The sequence below is a fragment of the Pseudoliparis swirei genome, chromosome 15, assembly GCF_029220125.1.
Source record: "Pseudoliparis swirei isolate HS2019 ecotype Mariana Trench chromosome 15, NWPU_hadal_v1, whole genome shotgun sequence".
Taxonomy (NCBI): Eukaryota; Metazoa; Chordata; class Actinopteri; order Perciformes; family Liparidae; genus Pseudoliparis; species Pseudoliparis swirei.
The window spans coordinates 20,447,657-20,466,612 of NC_079402.1; the positions used below are offsets into that span (position 1 = coordinate 20,447,657).

The 18,956-nt window shown below is 44.1% G+C and overlaps 3 protein-coding genes across 4 annotated transcripts; all 3 read right to left on the reverse strand.

The window, feature by feature from the left end:
- Positions 1–409: 409 nt before the first annotated feature.
- alpk2 (alpha-kinase 2) lies at positions 410–10,643 on the reverse strand. Its single transcript, XM_056432567.1, has 9 exons — positions 9,211–10,643; positions 8,967–9,114; positions 6,661–6,788; positions 6,530–6,571; positions 5,388–5,686; positions 4,186–4,274; positions 3,857–4,074; positions 3,466–3,514; positions 410–3,360 (listed from the first exon to the last, which is right to left on the reverse strand). The coding sequence occupies exons 1-9, from the start codon at positions 9,935–9,937 to the stop codon at positions 3,153–3,155; spliced, it is 1,908 nt and encodes a 635-aa protein (XP_056288542.1). The 5' UTR covers positions 9,938–10,643; the 3' UTR covers positions 410–3,152.
- Positions 10,595–16,705, reverse strand: LOC130205300 (uncharacterized). 2 transcript variants are annotated; one of them, XM_056432569.1, is made up of 3 exons: positions 13,215–16,705; positions 12,415–13,127; positions 10,595–10,686 (listed from the first exon to the last, which is right to left on the reverse strand). In XM_056432569.1, exons 1-3 carry the CDS (start codon positions 14,047–14,049, stop codon positions 10,639–10,641), a joined length of 1,596 nt encoding a protein of 531 aa, XP_056288544.1. In that variant the 5' UTR covers positions 14,050–16,705; the 3' UTR covers positions 10,595–10,638. The 2 variants fall into 2 exon arrangements, with proteins under 2 accessions (XP_056288544.1, XP_056288543.1); XM_056432568.1 differs by having other exon boundaries at positions 12,415–16,705.
- An 861-nt stretch (positions 16,706–17,566) lies between these two features.
- LOC130205305 (collagen alpha-1(X) chain-like) lies at positions 17,567–18,956 on the reverse strand. Its single transcript, XM_056432575.1, has 3 exons — positions 18,584–18,956; positions 18,374–18,505; positions 17,567–18,299 (listed from the first exon to the last, which is right to left on the reverse strand). Exons 1-3 carry the CDS (start codon positions 18,825–18,827, stop codon positions 17,992–17,994), a joined length of 684 nt encoding a protein of 227 aa, XP_056288550.1. The 5' UTR covers positions 18,828–18,956; the 3' UTR covers positions 17,567–17,991.

Here is an 18,956-nt window from a genome sequence, read left to right on the forward strand (position 1 = left end):
CTAATTTTACTCCAGGCATCTGCCTGCTGGTTGTGAACCTCGCTCACTTTTTTGTTGTTGTGGCCCCATCATCTTCACATATCTCATGACATACGTCTCCCAGTGTCAGGAACCATCCCATTCAGCTCACGGTGACTTAGTGACACCGTGGTATTCGGGCCCTGTTGCCTCACCGGGGCAGTTTTGTCTCCCCCTCCTCCACCCTTCACCCCTCTGGTCAGGGTCGATCGATACTTCCCCTGTCGCTTATCGCCAATGTGGAACTGTGTGTTTGTCCAAACCCTGCTCTGTCTACATAAAGACTTGGAACGGGACAGCATCGGACCAAAAGGCACCGCGTACCCCCCCCCCCGTGGACCGGCAGCTCCCAACGCACCACTGGACTTTTAACTGTTTGGAAAGACGAGAAGACAAAAAGAGAAGCTGTTGCCAGAAGGACGGAGCAGACGGGACGAGGAGCTGTGAGAATCCGGAGCGGGAGGCGAATGAAATGGATCCAGAGACTCGAGGTGAGTCGGTCGTTGTCCTGCAATAAGTCTGAATTCTTAAACAATGTTTTTTTTTTTATCACAGCTTTATTAGTTCCAGTTTGAACTATGACACATTTAACAACGCATTTTATTTTCAGCGTGGACACGTTATGTGCATAGCAGGACATGCAGGAGGTTTTACATAACTTGTTTTCCCAATATAACTTGACCTAGCAGCAGGAGTCAGAAAGGCAGGAGCAATAAATATGTGTTGACTCACCAACTCTATTTTTCAACTTCACAAAAATGTTTCTTATGTAATGAGAAATGTGGATCACAGGTGTTTCTGTACTCTCTCACTCACGCACACAAACACACACACACACACACACGCACACACTTTAAATGCACACAGCTGCAGTCATCCCCACAATTAGTGAAGAACACGTGGCCTCAGGACATTTTGAATAAGTATTTATATTTATTTATATTTATATTTATTATATTTATTTATTATATTATTATGTAGTGAGAAATGTGGATCACAGGTGTTTCTGTACTCTCTCTCACACACACACACACACTTTAAATTCACACAGCTGCAGTCATCCCCACAATTAGTGAAGAACACGTGGCCTCGGGACATTTTGAATAAGTATTTACTCAGCTTGACTTTCACAATTTTCTATAATCTAAAAAAAAAAGAGGTGTTTTTGTGCTACAAAGACGATATTAAATCATATCTCAAAGTGGGATTTCAGCCCGGTTAGAGTTGTTCACAGGCCGACACACCGACATCATGTACGCTGTGACATCATCGTTTATGTTCTCACTCCCGCTCCGTTGCTCTTCATTAATTCCACGTGTCGCTCTACTTCCTTCCCCCCCTTTCTTCACCAGGTCGTCCATCTGCCGCTTCTCATCGAGGACGTCTCTCCGTCTGCGGTCCCTCCGGTAAACGTTGTCCTCCGGAGCTGTGGAGTGTGACAATGGTGTTTGTGTCTTGTGTTTCAAACGCCATCATCACACTAAATAGCTACAGTGGGGAACAGACCTCAAAATAATCCTGGCCGTCTGCGTGGCCGTCTGCTTTTGTTTGTTTTGCATCAATTCAATTCAGTTTATTTTGTATAGCCCAATATCACAAATTACAAATTTGCCACAGAGGGCTTTACAATCTGTACACATACGACATCCCTGACCTTTGACCTCACGTCGGATCAGAATAAAACTCTTTCACATGGAAAAAAGGGACGATTTGAACTATTTGTAATAGATTCCTCCCTCATTGTGGACCGTCTAACGTCACATCGAGGATGCATCACAACATGCAGGAGGGACCATGAAAATAGATGTGTGCTGATCCACGGCTCATGCTCTCCGTCCTCGAAGTGTGACCCACTTGCTTTGGTGTTCGAGGTGCTAATTTGCTGCTGGAGACCTTCGACTGTCACGATGAATAAAAATAGACACGTTTGTTTTCAACGCTGTCGCCATCTCTTGTTTCTTTCCTCTTCCTCTTCTTTCCAACTCGTAAACAGTTCATCTGTGATTTCACAATAAGACACGATGTACACAAACACCTTCAAACCCAGCCGCACGTGTACACACACACATCCCTCAAACCCTGTAGGTCAGAGGTCATATAAGTTCAATGTTCATTGAACTTAATTGAAAAGAAATCAGAATGCATTTTGAACCAGTAACAACTCTTTAATAACAAAGACCAGCCGGAGAGCCATGTCAGCAATTTGGGTCAAAGATGCTTCTTATATAAAGCCCGTTTGGAACGGCCCATGAACAGCTGCTATGTTACTGGGCGACGCGTATGTAAGTCGATTCTGGGTGTCAGGTTTGTGTTTACTTTTACATTATAGATCCTGGAAATCAATATTTACAAGCAGTATTGCACTGGACAATAAAATGATCAATCAATAAATCTTCACATCTTTGTGTGAATACATTCTCTATATGTACAAAATGGCTTTTGTTGTGGTTTCCAGAATATAAATAAGAGCGTATCCTGAATCAGTAGCTTTTACTAAATGAACCAACGTTATGATGGTGGAACATTAAATCAAATACCTCGAGTTTGACCCGCTTCATACTGAACACGTCCTCTCCTGCGGGAGTTTTATCATACGACATCATTTAAAGACATTTCATGAACACGTTCATTAATTTAATGAACTAATTGTTTGAAAACATCACCGACGTAGAAAAAAAAGAATTGATCTGTGAAGAAAAATCCTCACGAATAAAGTAATCTCTAAGACGTCACAGTTCAACCAAACACTCACCACCGACATCATCATCATCATCGCTTTCAAGTCTTTGTTAAATATGTCACAATTTCCCCCCCAAAAAATCTTAAAATAAAGTGTCCTCTCGAAAATAGACGCGGTCATATATACGGAAACCATCTCGTTGAAATAAAATATAAACCTCTCAAATGTTCAACATGAAATGAAGCGACGCCGAAATGAAGCCGCTGGCTAACGACCGAGTCGAATACACCTGTGCTCTCCATCACGTCGTCTGCAGAACAAACCACGAGGCAGCTTCCTCTTTCCTCTGCGACGGGCCCAAACTCTGCGTGACGAGGTTCAACGTGAGTGAAGCGAATCGCCTAGAAGCCTGAATATATCGATAAAACCCCCAAAGTCCGAGATTCTTCTCTTTTTATGACTTGCCCTTCACCGTCGGCCCGCATGTTTTCTTCTTGGCGGCGGCGGCGGGCTGTGGTTTGGGTTTCGGAGCAGACGCCAGCTTTTTCGGTTTGGGCTGCAAGGATTTGAGACCCAGGAACTCACAGTACATGTTGCACTGGTGCAGCGCCTTGAACTGCTCGATGAAGGAGGCGGCACAGTTTCCTTTGAATCCCTTGTAGCTGAAACACATCATTACAAAAAGCATCAGTTTGCATGTATCAACCAATGTGCATCTCTTGTTTGTGTCAAGAACAATATATATATATATATATATACATCCTCACCCTTTCTTACAAGTTGCTATTCCCACATCAGTAAGCCTCATTCCCACTCCTGAAAACCACAAGAAAACAGCAGTTTAACCCTCCTGTCACCTTCACATTTACTAACATATTTTACCCTCGGGGTCAATTTGACCCCAGCAATTAAAACCTCCAGAAAATTATCAGAATTAATATTATTTCCCAAGTTTAAGTGTGAGGTACTTTATGTTTGTTTGTTGACTACCTAAATAGCCCTTTAAATATATAAAAAAGTTGATATCTCTTATATATTTGACACAGTGAAAAACAGCCTGGGGTCAAATTGACCCTAAAGGTAACAGGAGGGTTAAAGCACAATAATTCACATTTTTAACGTGCACATTTTTCAAAATGTTCTCCCCCACCCCCAAACCTTGCATGTCGGTAACCAGCAGGTTGCCCTCGGTCTTATGATAGACCCAGTGCTGGAAAGCACAACATTTCTGCCCGGCCTCCGAGTCGCATCTCATCAGGTTGATCTCTTTGCCGTCCTTCACCGAATACTTGACGAAGTCTCCGATCAGCTCCTCCTCCAGCGTGGCGTACGGGATGTCGTTGGAGGGACGGTGAACCAAGTAGATGGGAATGATCCTGGCGGAAGCAGGAAACAAAAAGGCCTCGAGCTCTGAGTATCTCACGTGGTTCTGAAACACCATGAAGGCAGAGGTGTTGTTTACAACCCGCCGTGTGCTTTCCACTCACTCTGGGATCTCTCCGAAGGCCTCGACGGACTGGGCCGCGGCGGTGTACCCCTTGATGTACTCTCTTGCTGTGTTCTGGACGTGGCACTCCTGCAGAGCAGAGGCTCGATTACAACACACTTACTTTCTGTGTTAGAGGATCTCTCACACAATCATAAAGGAAGCCACATTTTTCATTCTATTGCTTTTGAGGGCTCTCGAAATAAAAGACATCTCATGACGGGGATGTCGATATGTACGGATTGTAAAGCACTCTGAGGCAAATTTGTCATTTGTGAGAATGGACATACAAAATAAATACAAAACTAGAACGGGCACTCGGTAGAGCGCATACCTTCGCATATCACAAGATTGGGCATTGGATTATGAACATGTTGGCATTAGTTGCATGCCAATTGGATAGAAATTGACCGCGTTATGATAAAAAGAAGATTTTGACCTTTTCATGACCTTGACATTGACCTCTGACCCGATCGATCCCAAAATCTAATCAAATGGTCCCCGGATAATAACCAATCATCCCACCAAATTTCATGCGATTCGGTTTAATACTTTTTGAGTTATGCGAGTAACACGCATAATAAATAAATACACAGCGATCAAAACATAACCTTCCGCATTTTCAATGCAAAGGTAATAATAATACACAAAATAAACTGAATTGAATTGAATGAAAGCTTTAAAATAGATTGAGTTTGCTGCAGTTTTTTTTTCTTAAAGTTTAAATAAAAACTGAATGATTTAGTGATCAAAACATAGACATGTGGCCTAAAGTGTCACCTTTTAAATGTAATAGATATTTTGGGACATTTGTGTTTTTTCTGTGCAGATTTACAAAACATATTTGAGTTGCACTTCGTTTGCATTAGTTTCCTCAAATATAAGTAAACACTACATGCAAGTGAATGTAATATAAATTAGAATTTCTTTGTCAAATGTTCTAAAACTACAACTTTTAATTTGTTTTATTATTCGTGCAAAAGCAATGTAGGAGGTTTTTCCGGACATTACTTGTAATGTTTTGCCACAAAATCTCTTGTTATTTCAATTAAACATGAGTGATTTCATTCCGTTGCCTTCATTTTGTGCAGGGACAAGTAGGTTGTGGCAGGTTATGAGTTGCTTGGTTCCCAAACCAAGTGGTGCCCCATGCACATATTATCCTCTCTGAAGGACTGCTGGAGAGTCCTGTGCTGCTCTTACCTCCACAGCCAAGCTGAAGTTCCTCTGAATGAGCTCATCGCTGCTCTTCGTGCCGTAGCTGATCGAAGTGTGTACTTTGAGCACACAGGAGTGTCCAGGAAGTACCAGCAGTATCTGACCAGCCTGCATCTTGGTCCGGAAAGCCCGCCGGTGCATCCCCTCCCCGAAATGCACCTTCTCAGTGACGATGCTGGCGGCTTGGTTCTCTCCAAAGTGTTGGTGAGACAGGAAATCCTCCTTGAAAATCAGCTTGGAACAGTGGACGTCCTCTTCTTCACTTCCTACTTCTACAGGGGCGGCTGGACATACACAAGAAACACAAAAGTCATCTCTCCAAATTCAGTAAAAGCGTAATCGTGTTTAACCCTCCTGTCACCTTTAGGGTCAATTTGACCCCATTCAATGTTTAACGTCGGTGTTCTTTGGGGTCAATTTGACCCCAGGCTGTTTTTCACTGTGTCAAACATATAAGAACTAGAATGGGCACTCGGTAGAGTGCATACCTTCACATATCACAAGATTGGGCATTGAATTATGAACATTTTAGCATTAGTTGCATGCCAGTTGGATACAAATGTATCGTGCTATGGTAAAAAAATGATTTTGACCTATCCATGACCTTGACCTTTGACCTGATTGATCCCAAAATCTAATCAAATGGTTCCCAGATAATAACCAATCATCCCACCAAATTGCATGCGATTCAAGAATATGTTGACCTTTTCATGACCTTGACCTTTGACCCGATCGATCCCAAAATCTAATCCAATGGTCCCCGGATAATAACCAATGATCCCACCAAATTTCATGCGATTCGGTTTAAAACTTTTTTTGTTATGCGAATAACACTCATACAAATAAATAAATAAATAAATAAATACACGGCGATCAAAACATTACCTTCCGCATTTTCAATGCGAAGGTAAATATCAACTTTTTAATATATTTAAAGGGCTATTTAGGTAGTCAACAAACAAACATAAAGTACCTCACACTTCAATTTGGGAAACAATATTAATTATAATAATTTTCTGGAGGTTTTAATTGCTGGGGTCAAATTGACCCCGAGGGTAAAATATGTTAGGAAATGTGAAGGTGACAGGAGGGTTAAACTCTTAAACCAAAACGAGATCAACACTCACGTGCGATTGTCTTCGGAGGAGGGATAACAATCTCACTGAGAACTGGATGAAAAAGTCCAAAAGAAGAAATGCATTTTTCTATTTGTCACTTTTTAAAACATATGTTGGAGATTGTGAAATGAGTTATAGACCTTCATATGTGAGCAGGTAGTCCAGGGTAACGGATCCATGTAAACTGGTGAGCTGACACTGGTACTTGCCCACGTCTTTGTGAGAAGCCTTGGAGACGCTCAGTGACACTCGGCCTTCATCCCCTGCACTTCGGAGAGAGGAACAGTGTCACAAATGGGGATTGGATCCATTTTAATTCACATTTTATTGAACACATTATGGAAATCCAGGATCCTTTCTATGCCTTTGGTCAAAATAGATAAACGTGATATAGTCTGACTGTGTCTGTCGAGCGGCCTCGTGGTTTTTTTAACCCTCCTGTTGCCTTAGGGTCAATTTGACCCCATTCAATGTTTAACCCTCCTGTTACCTTTATATTTACTGACATATTTTACCCTTGGGGTCAATTTGACCCCAGCAATTAAAACCTCCAGAAAATTATTAGAATTAATATTGTTTTCCAAGCTGAAGTGTGAGGTACTTTGTGTTTGTTTGTTGACTACCTAAATAGCCCTTTAAATATATAAAAAAGTTGATATTTCTTATGTTTGACACAGTGAAAAACAGCCTGGGGTCAAATTGACCCCAAAGAACACCGACGTTAAACATTGAATGGGGTCAAATTGACCCTAAAGGTAACAGGAGGGTTAAATGACTTTGTATTATTTTCTTGATTATAATGTTCTGTATGTTTTTTATGTCTTTTCTGTTGTGTGACAAGTTAACTAGAGGGTTTATCTTCTGGCTTTGGGTATATATGTGTGTTGTGTTTTTTTCCTTGTCTCCTTTTATTCATTTGTTTCATCTTGTTGGTTAACTTCTCATGTGTCATGTTTTGTTTTACTTCCAGCCTTCGGGATTTTCTTCCCCGTCCTGATTTATTCCACCTCTGTACAATCATGTTAATCTGTGTGTTTCCTCTGTTTCACTGTCAGTCCGCCGTCTCTGTGTGGGAAGTCAGTTCCAGTGTTTCTGTGTATCTCTGGTGTGTTTTGGGGATTTTTCTCTGTTACCTGTCTGCCCTGTAAGTTTAAGTAACTCATTAAATCATTAAAAAACACCTGCTGCTGTCAGGCTGCACAACAAACTGCAGGAGATCGCTGGAGATCCTGGCAAACTCTGCACTTTACTTTGTTTCCCCCCTGTATATTTAGTATTAGGATTTAGTTTTTAGTGTTTAGTTTTGTGTTTTATATTTATTTTCATTGATGCTCTGATGTGCACCGTTGCTGTGATTTTTGAAATGTCCCCACTGTGGGACGAATAAAGAAATATATATCATATCATGTCATCAGTGTTTTTGACAAAAAGCGAACTACCTAAAAGTAGTTAATGAATATTTTTTTAAGAATTAGCTAAAAGCAAAGGTTTTACATTTGAGATTTTGAGCTATAAATAGGTTCATAGGTTAATGGATAAATGAGTTTTCAACTAGACAGCTCATGAATCTTAGTTTAGTTTAGTTTATTTCGATCAGCAAAATATACAAAAATCAAAATTCAACAAAGGAAGAAAGTGGCTGACCGAAAGGGTCGAGGCTGAAGCTATCAAGCTTATAAGTGCCCTAACCTGTGAGTTCACGAAAAAACTTATTTCAGAGAACCATATACATACACTACCGTTCAAAAGTTTGGGATCACTTAGAAATGTCTTTATTTTTCAAAGAAAAGCACAGTTTTTTCAATAAAGATAACATTAATCAAAAATACACACTATACATTGTTAATGTGGTAAATGACTATTCTAGGTGGAAACGTCTGGTTTCTAATGAAATATCTCCATAGGTGTATAGAGGCCCATTTCCATCAACGATCACTCCAGTGTTCTAATGGTACATTGTGTTTGCTAATCGCCTTAGAAGAATAATGTCCGATTAGAAAACACTTATGCAATTATGTTAGCACAGCTGAAAACAGTTATGCTGGTGATATAAGCTCTACAACTGGCCTTCCTTTGAGCTTGAAGTTTGAAGAACAAAATTAATACTTCAAATATTAATCATTATTTCTAACCTTGTCAATGTCTTGACTATATTTTATATTCAATTTTCAATTAATTTGATAAATAAAAGTGAGTTTTCATGGAAGACACAAAATTGTCTGGATGACCCCAAACTAGTGTATACCTATATATATATATATATATATACATACACATATATACATATACACATGTACATACATACACACAATCTGTCTGGTAGGTCCCTACGTATAGAAGACCGGTTGGCACACCGAGGTGTGAAGCCGAGTTATAACGATGTCCAGATGAGGAAACCTTTTGAACACAGCGCATCGTGCGACTCCTGTAAAATGAAAGTAAATACCTTCTCTTGCTCTCCGACAGGACCGCGCCCCCCCGGCTCCAGGTGACGGTGTGTTGGGAGGAGACGGCCGCAAACTGACACCACAGGCGCAGACTCTGGGGATCCCCGCTGTCCACGCCCACCTGGATCGGCTGCACCACCTTGGGCTCTGCCGACATCGTCACATGCTTTCATTTCAACAGCTGGAACAACCGTGTTTACAATCTGTGATATGAACATAGTGTTTAACGCATATCCCCCTTACCTTCCTTTGGGGTTTTCAGTTTGACCGCGTCACTGTGCGCCTTCCTGCGACTCGCCGTGGCATCGACCTTGGGCTCCTCCCCCTTTGTGTGGATGCACACGTCTGGCTTCGATAGTTTAGACTCTGATGCGCCGACACTCTTCCCAAACTTATCCACCGACAGCCGTCGTCTTTTAATAATATCATCGTTCAAAGGACCGGTGAAGTTTTTCGGTTGGCGGTCCTTCTGATCCGCACGATGTGGCGGTTGTTCTTTGGCTTTACCCTCTGCCTTCTGGGACTTTCTCTCATCCGACTGGTCGCTGTCCTTTTGAGCTTTCCCAGCCTTGGCGCCCAGCTTGGCCTCAAACATGTCGATCCTCCCCCTCGCGGTCTTTGCTTTCGCTCCGTTCTCCACCTCCGCCGGTGGCTCCGCTGCACATTTCACCCCCGTTGCACTCGGAGCGTGTTTCTTCTTCTTCTTGCCGTGCGGCTTGCCCGGAGCCTTCTCGGTTGCCGCGCCGGTCTCGATCGCCAATTTCGCCTCCTCGTTCACGAGCGCGACTTGAGCGCTCTCGCCGCCGCGGTCGTCCCCGGCGAGAGGATGAGCGTCTTGCTGTTTGCAGACCTGATGAGAGAAACTCTCCTGTTTCTTACACGCCTGTGCGCCGTGATGATGACCAGACGTTTTGTCCTTTTTAGAGCGTGCTTTGCTCTCCCAGGTGGATTTGTTTGTTTTGTGCGACATCTTTTCAGCCGTTTTCGGATTCGGCTCAGATTGCGTGCCTGTGGCGATGGGTGTCGCGGCCCTGGAGACGAACGGGTCCTTTAAATCTAAAGCGATGAATGCGACGCGCTTCCTCTCTGACGCGACGAGACGATCTGCGGGCGCATCGGCCGAGGTTGAGAGTTCTCTACTGAGATCATGAATCTCTTTTAAAGGCTTTTTTCTCACGGTGATCAAGTTCACTTGTCCCTCTGGGGAAGACTTCTCAGCAGGTTTTCTTGTACTTCCCTTTTTATGAATCAATTCATCCCCTTCCAAGGATGTGGAGTCAGTAACTCCCTCCACGGTTGGCCAGAGAGTGCAGCTTTGCGTGTGATCAGAACCGAGCTCTCTGTTGTCACCGAGAAACCTTTTGGCACACTTTGTATCTCCTTCCAAACTTCTGCTCGTCCGACAGATGAGGGAGCTTATGGCTGAATTGCCGAGAGGGGCCGAGGGCAAAATAAATTCGAGACTTCCCGACCGTGGCTCCACCTGACGCGCTCCGTCAAGGTCGGGTCGAGGGTCGGACGGCACGTGTGCGCGGATATCGGCACGGAAGCCAGGGTGTTTGTGCACAACTGGCACGTGTGAGTTTGTCGGAGCGCGAAGATCCGTCGGGGGGTCGGGTCCTTCGCGGTCGACCTCGGCCGGCCCGCGGCTCCTTTGGACTTCCTGCTCGGTTAACGAGCGCAGCTGGGACACACTTCACACACTTCATCTCCGAAGGGCTGGAAAGGAAAATGGACAAATGACAATAAAGATGGGAGGTAGTTTTACATCTCTGAGACTCAGATATTCATTCAGACCACAGAGACTTAAGTATAAGACCGCCCGATCGGACAATAACAAGTCGTATGATAGCATGTAATACTGTTAAAGTCCTGGCATCAATAGCATGAATCAGGTCATTATTTTATTTTTTTACAATTTTCTTTTTATTCAACAATAAGAACACCAATACAGGTGGTCCAGAATTAAAAATAAAATATTTTAAAAAACAAAAAAGGGGGAAAAGAACAGAAAAACCTGCAGTCATGTCAATTCTGTGTCGACTGCCATCGAGTCCACTTCCTCCATTTACTGTCCATTTGTGATCCTGTCATCCGTAGCCTGTGGGCCAGTCTTCCCATCACATGTATTTCCCCCACTGTGTCCACCCAATGGGTGAGTGGGTAGGTCCTCAGTCCCCCATTTCCTTGCAATTACCTTTTTACCTGCAACCATGAGTATCTTGAATAGATAGAAGTCCCCATCATGCACAATATTCTCCGAGAAAATATTCAGATACATCAGCTCATGTTTCATAGGAAATTCGTATCCCAGAATATCTTGCGTTATCCTATGGACCGTTCCCCAAAACTCTGTTATTGTGTGACAATTCCAGAATATATGTGCATGATTAGCATCAGATGACCCGATCAGGCCATTATTTTAAAAGGCAGATCTTGCAGATCGTTCCAAAAACAAAACATTCATATCGAGTCAACACATACCTTTCTCCAGAGCAACCAAACAGATGTTTATGAAACACCATGCCTCCCCTCCCACAGTCCATACGTCCTGCATGCGGCCGAAACCGACACAGTCGCTGTTATAGACGGGAGCTTCGGCCTCAGCCAATCAAAAGCAGCCTCCTATACCAACGGACCTGTTGACGTCCTGATCCCAGGTTTTTAAAGGAGATGTGGTGGGAATGGGTGTGTGAAAGGGTGTGTACGTAAAGAGAGAGAGAGAGAAAACGAGGGAGGGTCGAGTTCCATTCCTCAGCTGTGCTCTCCTCTGACCCCCCCCCCCCCCCCCCGACGCGCCACGAGTGCATGCTATTATCATTGAACCGCCCGCTATTATTAGATGCCATTTCTGTCCATCTGAAGTTTTCCTCTCATGCGCTCCCGTTTCCTGCAGCGCACACAGCTGCCGGTCTTTGAGACGGGAGCCAAAGGACTGATCCACTAACACAGAATCAAGACTGGATGAGAGTCCTTCACGGGTGCCAGAAACAGTGGCTCCGATCCAAAGTGGAGACTCGCGGGCCTCGTATGTTTCTCTCTCAGATGTACACGAAGTCCCACGCTGACTTTCCGTCGACGAGGTATGACAACACCGACAAGGGCAGGAGCGGGAATGTCTCTTAACGATCTGGCCGTGTTCCCAAAGCGCATAACATGGTTTATGTGTCGGCCCGCTCAACTGACCTGAAGGTGATGACTCCAGCATAAAGGGTGAATCTTTCCACTGCTCAATCCGTCTGTCCGCCACACACTTCAGTGGACGTGGTGTGTGTGTGTGTGTGTGTGTGTGGAGAGGCTCACGTCTGAGTTGACACACAGGAAAACAATCACGCCTCATATTTCACGCTTTTCACGTCAAGCAGAACGCAAGTGTTCCACCTGTCGCTTATTTAATCGTACGCAATTATAATGACCATCAGGATATGTTTGAGTAATTCACCTTACCATTCCAATCCTCAGACCTCCAGGTGTGTCGTGTCCCTCCACATCGGTATCCTCCGTTATATTCAGCACGATTTGATCTTCTTCGCTGCTGAAGAAAAGGTCCGACTCGACACACCCCTCCCAGGGAGAAGGGGTCGGGTCAGCAGAAGAAGAAGTAGATCCAGGGATCGCACCGCCGCCGTGTCCTCCAGGAGAGGCCGCCGCCTCTCCGGATGAGCCCGCGGATGAGCTCTGGATTTCTTCCAACTCCTTTTCTTCTCGCGTCGACTCGCACAACGATTCGCCGCTCTGGGATCCCTCTTTGTCTCTGGACTCGGCTCCTGCAGCTTCGAGGCACAAAGAGGGACACCTCTGCCCCGAGAGGACGGTGCTCTCCGGGAGGTTTTGGTTCTGGACGCCCATGGGCGGCTGCGATTGGACCCACGCTGCTGCCCCTTGACCCTTTCCCTCTCTCGGCGCCTCTGTTCCTAAGTGAGTTTTTACCTCCGCTAGAGCCTGAGTCAGAGCGTCTATCTCCGCCCCGATTTCTGTGAAGGCGGCCGTGAAATCCTCTGGCGGAGCCGCGATAATCCCGGTCCAGTCTGAGAGTGCGCTTGCCCAGCTGTCCACTGATGACCACCTCTCAACCGGTGGCCCCCAACCGATGGCGTCATCGCTGGACCAGCCAATGCCGTCGCTACCGTCAAGGTTGTAACCCGACACTTGTGTCTCTCCTGGGGGAAAAGACAATTCACTGGTGAGCCCTCCTCGAGGCACATATCTGGTCCTGTCCAAAACCCTCCAGTCTTCCGTATCCTCACCTGCCAGATACTGGCAAGCATCCAGCCACAGCTCGATGGGGCTATTCCTCTGCTGTGGTTGGGGGGTTAAACCGATGGTCTCTGCGTTCCCTCGGCTCCCGTCATTTACCAGCATCAAGCCTCCCTCGCAGGCCTCCGCAGCAGGTGGTCCCGCGTGTCGGCTCACATCGGACTCACGGTCGACCATCGCTCGTTCCTCACCGGAGCCGCGATGACATCGTGACGCCGCGCTGTGTGAATCGCAGTCAGGATCGATGTGAGCGCTCAGGATGAAGTCCTGCGTCTCACTTTCGGAGATGTAAAGGTCCGACACGGGGGCTGTCGCCGAATCGCTCTCTAAACTATCCGACTCGTGTGAAAACGACCGTAACAGATGAGTGTCTCCACTGCGTTCAGAGCTGGAGGGAGGCTCGGTGACAAATGGCTCCACCGAACCCTCCGGAGTCGATGTCACGACCCCGAAAGATTGAGACGGACTACCTCCTCGCACGAGGGAAAAGGAGAGCGCGGGATCTTGTTTGACGTGAAACTCTGAAAAAGATTCAGACAGAGTGGAAAGAAGGTCACGGGAGAAGTGAGGTAGACGAGGGAACGCAGGTTCTGACGAGCCGCAATTGCTACAAACCCTGAAATCGTCATTCTTTGGTGCGGACTCGGAGCAAAGTGACAAACGCTCTGACACATTACAGCCGGACGGCGATGAAGGCTTCGGACGGTCTGAGTCGGTGCTTCTCTCCCGAGCGAGGCATTTGGAAACATTTGATGACGGCTCAGTGGATTCGTCTCCGAGGTCTGAGGGATCTGACTCTGCTCCCGTCTTGCGTGCCGACAGCATGTTTTCTAAACCCTCCGTTTGTCCCTAAGAGCTGGTGGTGGCCGTTGGGTCATTGGAGATCCTTCGGGGCTTCTAGTTGTGCTGTCAGCAGAAAGACTTATTGTTTGCGTCTGCTTTCCTGGTGTCATTTCCTCCCCTCGGTCCAGCTGCTACGTCCTCCGATCCTCAGATTCAGTCCCTGCAAAGTGAAGTGACAAATTAAATAAACTCTGACCTGAGGGTCTTGTGTTTATCAACCTCCCTGATCTGAAGGATGTGAAGTAAAGCTCATTATCTCCTTCTATCTGTCGCAGGAGATGCCACTTGAAATGACGAGTTCCATCTATTTCGGAGGCTTTTAAAGGACACTTGACATACCTTATCAACAGGAAGCCTACCTGTTGTTGTTTCTTTATCAAGAACCATCTAGTGTGTGGTGGCTGTGTTGCTACCAGCTGCACATTCCACTCTCTAACTCCGATTTTCTTGCTCAAGTAAATGAAGCGTTGTCTTTATCAATATATAGTTATATAAACTAATATGTGAGTTGTGCACACAATCCTGTTCACTCACTATGAGCTATTTATAAGATAATAAAAGTACCTTGAGTCACAAGTCCTTAGAGCTGCAAGTAGAGGCATATAGAGAAGGTGTAAGAATCGCTGTTATCACTCATTAGTTTAAAGTCAAGAAATATGTTCAGGAAGGTAAGATCTCCAGTTTCTGCTTGTTTGCTGTATAATTATGAGTGATTCCACTTATCTTGGCCCTAAGTTACTGAAAAGTATCCAGATATAAAGGTTATGGAAAGAAACTGTAACAGTTTGGCTCCACGCCTTCCTTTTTGTATTAGTTGTTTTCATCCTGTCTCACTAACTATCACATCATTCCAGATCCTGCTTCCCATCTCGTCAGTCCAACTCCCTTCACCTGTTCTCTCACCTGCCTCTGATCACTCCCTCGTTAGTCCCTCATTACCTTCACCTGGTCTTCATGCCCATCTCACCTGTTGCCCATTCCCTCGTTAGTCCCTGTCTACTTAGGTTCCCTCACTTGTCCTCTGCCAGATTGTTTTTTGTTTCCAGCCCAATCCCTCACGCGTTACATGAGTCAAGATATTTCGTAGTGTTCTGTTCTGTATTATGATATGATAATTATTTGCAGTGCTGTCTCCGGAGTCGTGCTTTTGGGTCCACTCGAATAGCTCCGTGATAGAAACCTGTTATGCAAATGGAACAAACAATGCTATATTTTGCATTTCAGGTCCTTCTGATGTAACCCTCCTGTTACCTTCACATTTCCTAACATATTTTACCCTCGGGGTCAATTTGACCCCAGCTATTAAAACCTCCAGAAAATTATTAGAATTAATATTGTTTCCCAAGTTTAAGTGTGAGGTACTTTGTTTGTTTGTTGACTACCTAAATAGCCCTTTAAATATATTAAAAAGTTGATATTTCTTATGTTTGACACAGTGAAAAACAGCCTGGGGTCAAATTGACTCCAAAGAACACCGACGTTAAACATTGAATGGGGTCAAATTGACCCTAAAGGTAACAGGAGGGTTAAGATTCTCAAGACAATTTACTACATTGATGCACACATTCAGCAGAGAACCGGCAGCTGTAATGAATGCCTCCTTCCCTTCTGTGTGGAAGTGTGTGTGGTGTCACTGTTGATGCCCTCACCATTCATGATATGCCAAACTTCAAAAGACCAAAATACATTTTGAATAAAGTTTGTTGAAGTAGTTGTCAAATTGGAGGAATTTACATCTTAAATGATGAATAACATCGGTGATTTTTCATTTGTTGTTTCTTATATTTAATGTGCCTTTATTTAGAGATTTAAGGGGACTGTACAAGCATAGCTGTTGCCTATTACTGGCAACCTGACATAGAGGCCTTCTATGAAGTGTTGAAGGGGGAACCTTGAAAACATGCATCCTGATATACCAGATTGCAGGAGGAAAACCAGTGGCACAGACACTGGAAAAATACCAGCACATCTTTACCCATGACCTGCATTTGTGACATTCCTGCTGCAGTGAAGGACACTTAGCCCAGAACTCCAGCCTGAGATGTTGATTATGCAATAGACCCTCACTTAAGATAGTCTATTGACAAACACCTTGAATATAAATAGAATTCACACATTTCAGGCTGAAAAAACACATTAAAACAGAGACCAAAATCCTAATATGAAAGATTGCTTTCCTTTAAATCACTGCAATCTGTTTGATACGCCACAATCACATTTACTGCACTGACTCCATATTTAGATTGAATTATGGCATGCATATTAAAAGTCCCATACCTCTGAGTTGTAACCCACTTTTAGAAGAACAAGGCTCAGTTAGTTGAATCAGAAATCAATGTTGTGGGTGTGGTTGATTAGTGGATTAGGTAAGACTTGATCTCTGAAGACATAACAAAACAATAAAGCTGTCAGCACCTGCATGACTGAGAGCAGGAAAGTGTCATTTGATTTGTATCTTGCATGCGTGTGCCAGAATAGATCCATCCTCGGTCACACAACACCCCCGAGAGCGCGCTGCGTCTTTAAAGCTGCAGCATGGGACTCGCTTGAAACGCCGGAGCGGATTCAGAACACACGTTTTGAACGTAACAATAAGACGCGTGGCCTCAAAACATCACACCGACGGCGACAAGCGAGCACACGAGTGAACGAGCATCCAACGCACGTGTGAATCCCGGCGGAACGAGTCCCGATGCGCGTGTCGACCTGTCGGCGGTGCGAGGCGAAGTCGCGTGGCTGACATTTACTTTTCCCCAGAGGAAAACACAAGCGACATAAATCGCGTGATAAATCGTTCCTCGAGGCAACAGTAAAACGGCGAGGGGGGTTTTCAGCCATGCAGTACGTACCCTTGTCATAGCTCCGCGGTTGAGATTATAGACCGGAGATGTAAGACTGAGTATGAGCTCAGGCGAGAGCCGGACGTCTCGGGGTATGAGTCTATTTTTAACGCTCGTCCCCCACAAGTAGAAAGTCAGTTACCTGATATTGAGGACATGTTCCAATCTTAAACACGTACCCTCAATATCTATATTTACCTTCGCATTGAAAATGCGGAAGGTTATGTTTTGTATTTATCAATGAACGTTCAAAAACAAGTCATGAAATGATTCAAAGGTACCTTTGAATCATTTTATGACTTGTTTTTGACTTTGTACATCCATTGTGCCCTGGAATTGTTTCAGATATTAGTACCTTAATAGCCGACACCAGTAGATTATGAGCAGGAACATAACCATAAAAGAGACTACAGATATGATCAATGATATGCATCATAAAAGTCAATGTCCGACCCTTTTGTGTCAGCCAAGTGTTACCCTAGCTCGCCCAATGTCAGCTGCTTCAGCTCCACACGTGTGGCCCTTTTGTGTACTTTGAGTTCGGTTTGCAATCTGGCATGCAAAGGTCAGAGCAATGTGTGGAAACACACATCTGAGGTTGATTTAAATTGATACTATTGTCACTTTAAATTCTTAAAAATTGCTTGTGCCACTTTTATATTGTGGCTAGAAATTAACATTATAATAATGTTTACCCATCTGTGGAATTCTGTCGTTTGTGAATGATGCAAATAATGGACCCAGATATTTAATTGGCTTCATAAAGAAAGTTAGCAAACGTGTACACCGCTTTTGCATTCTTACTTTTTATTTTTAATTAAAAGCACACATGCAAAAGCTAAACATCATAGTCTGCGTCGGAGATGCAAAAAGATAAAAAGGAGAGAACCTAAACTCACAGATTAGCTGTTATTAATTTAGATTATTTCCAGCATCATCTAACCTCATAGCACGGTTGCTACAAGCTCTGACTTTTTCCTGTTCCTACTCATCACTAGATACTAACAAATCCTACACACTGCACGTTTAAGTCTTAAACTTTACGCCGTAATAATGATGACAAATTAATCGCCTTCCCTTTTTCTCAAACTTCATTGACCAAGAAACCGCTGAAGGTGGTAGATACATTGTTTGCCCAAACATGTGTATGAGCACTCATGCGCACGAACACCTGGTCCCCCTGCTGCAGCTGCGCAAACACTGCGTTGCCTCCGTTGTCGGCCCTGTCTTGCAATGCCTCATGGTCATGGGACTTTGCGAGAAACTGGTCATTCTTGTAGAGGTTTAGATCTACTGGGTGAAACATTGCAGAATGATAATAGAAGGTGAAGTAGTAAACGCCTGCTATGGGCGCAGTGAAGATACTTGTGAAAATTACAGTGTGGTCACTTTCTTTCACTTCATGAACACAAAAGTCTCGATAATACTGATATAAAACAACATATTTAGGAAACTGATTGTATTACCTGTGGATGGATTGTAGGCATTATCAATATTTGTTATCACTCTTCTGTAGATTAAAGTTATGATTGTGTTGAAGGGTCCAATGTGTCTATCTTCTCCTCCAAGTGCTGCGCTGAACACCACCGTGGTTCTTTCTGTGTGAAACAAAACATTCTGATTACATACAACTTCAAGAGATCATCCAGCCATCGCTTTATGCAATTTAACTTTACCTTTGTTCTGCAGTTCAAGAATCTGGGTTTCACTCTCTGTTAATCTGGTTTCACTGTCCTTCAGTCTGGTTTCCATAGCTCTCATCTTTTCTGTCATGGCACTAAACTCTTTCAGGAAAACACATATGACAGGATCGCATGATTGTGTTTCAATTATATTCTCCACGACAATGGTATCGTTCAATTTCTGGGCCAAAGTCAAGCCGCAAAAAGGCAAAACGAACAAGAAAATGGCAAAATTCATGTTGAATACAATCCGAGTTTATTCAAGATCACTCAGTCACCTCAACTCTGATTGATGTGACTCGGGCTGCTTTATTTGATGGATGATCTGTTAACTGTTAACATCCCATTACATAACTGGCTTTCTTAT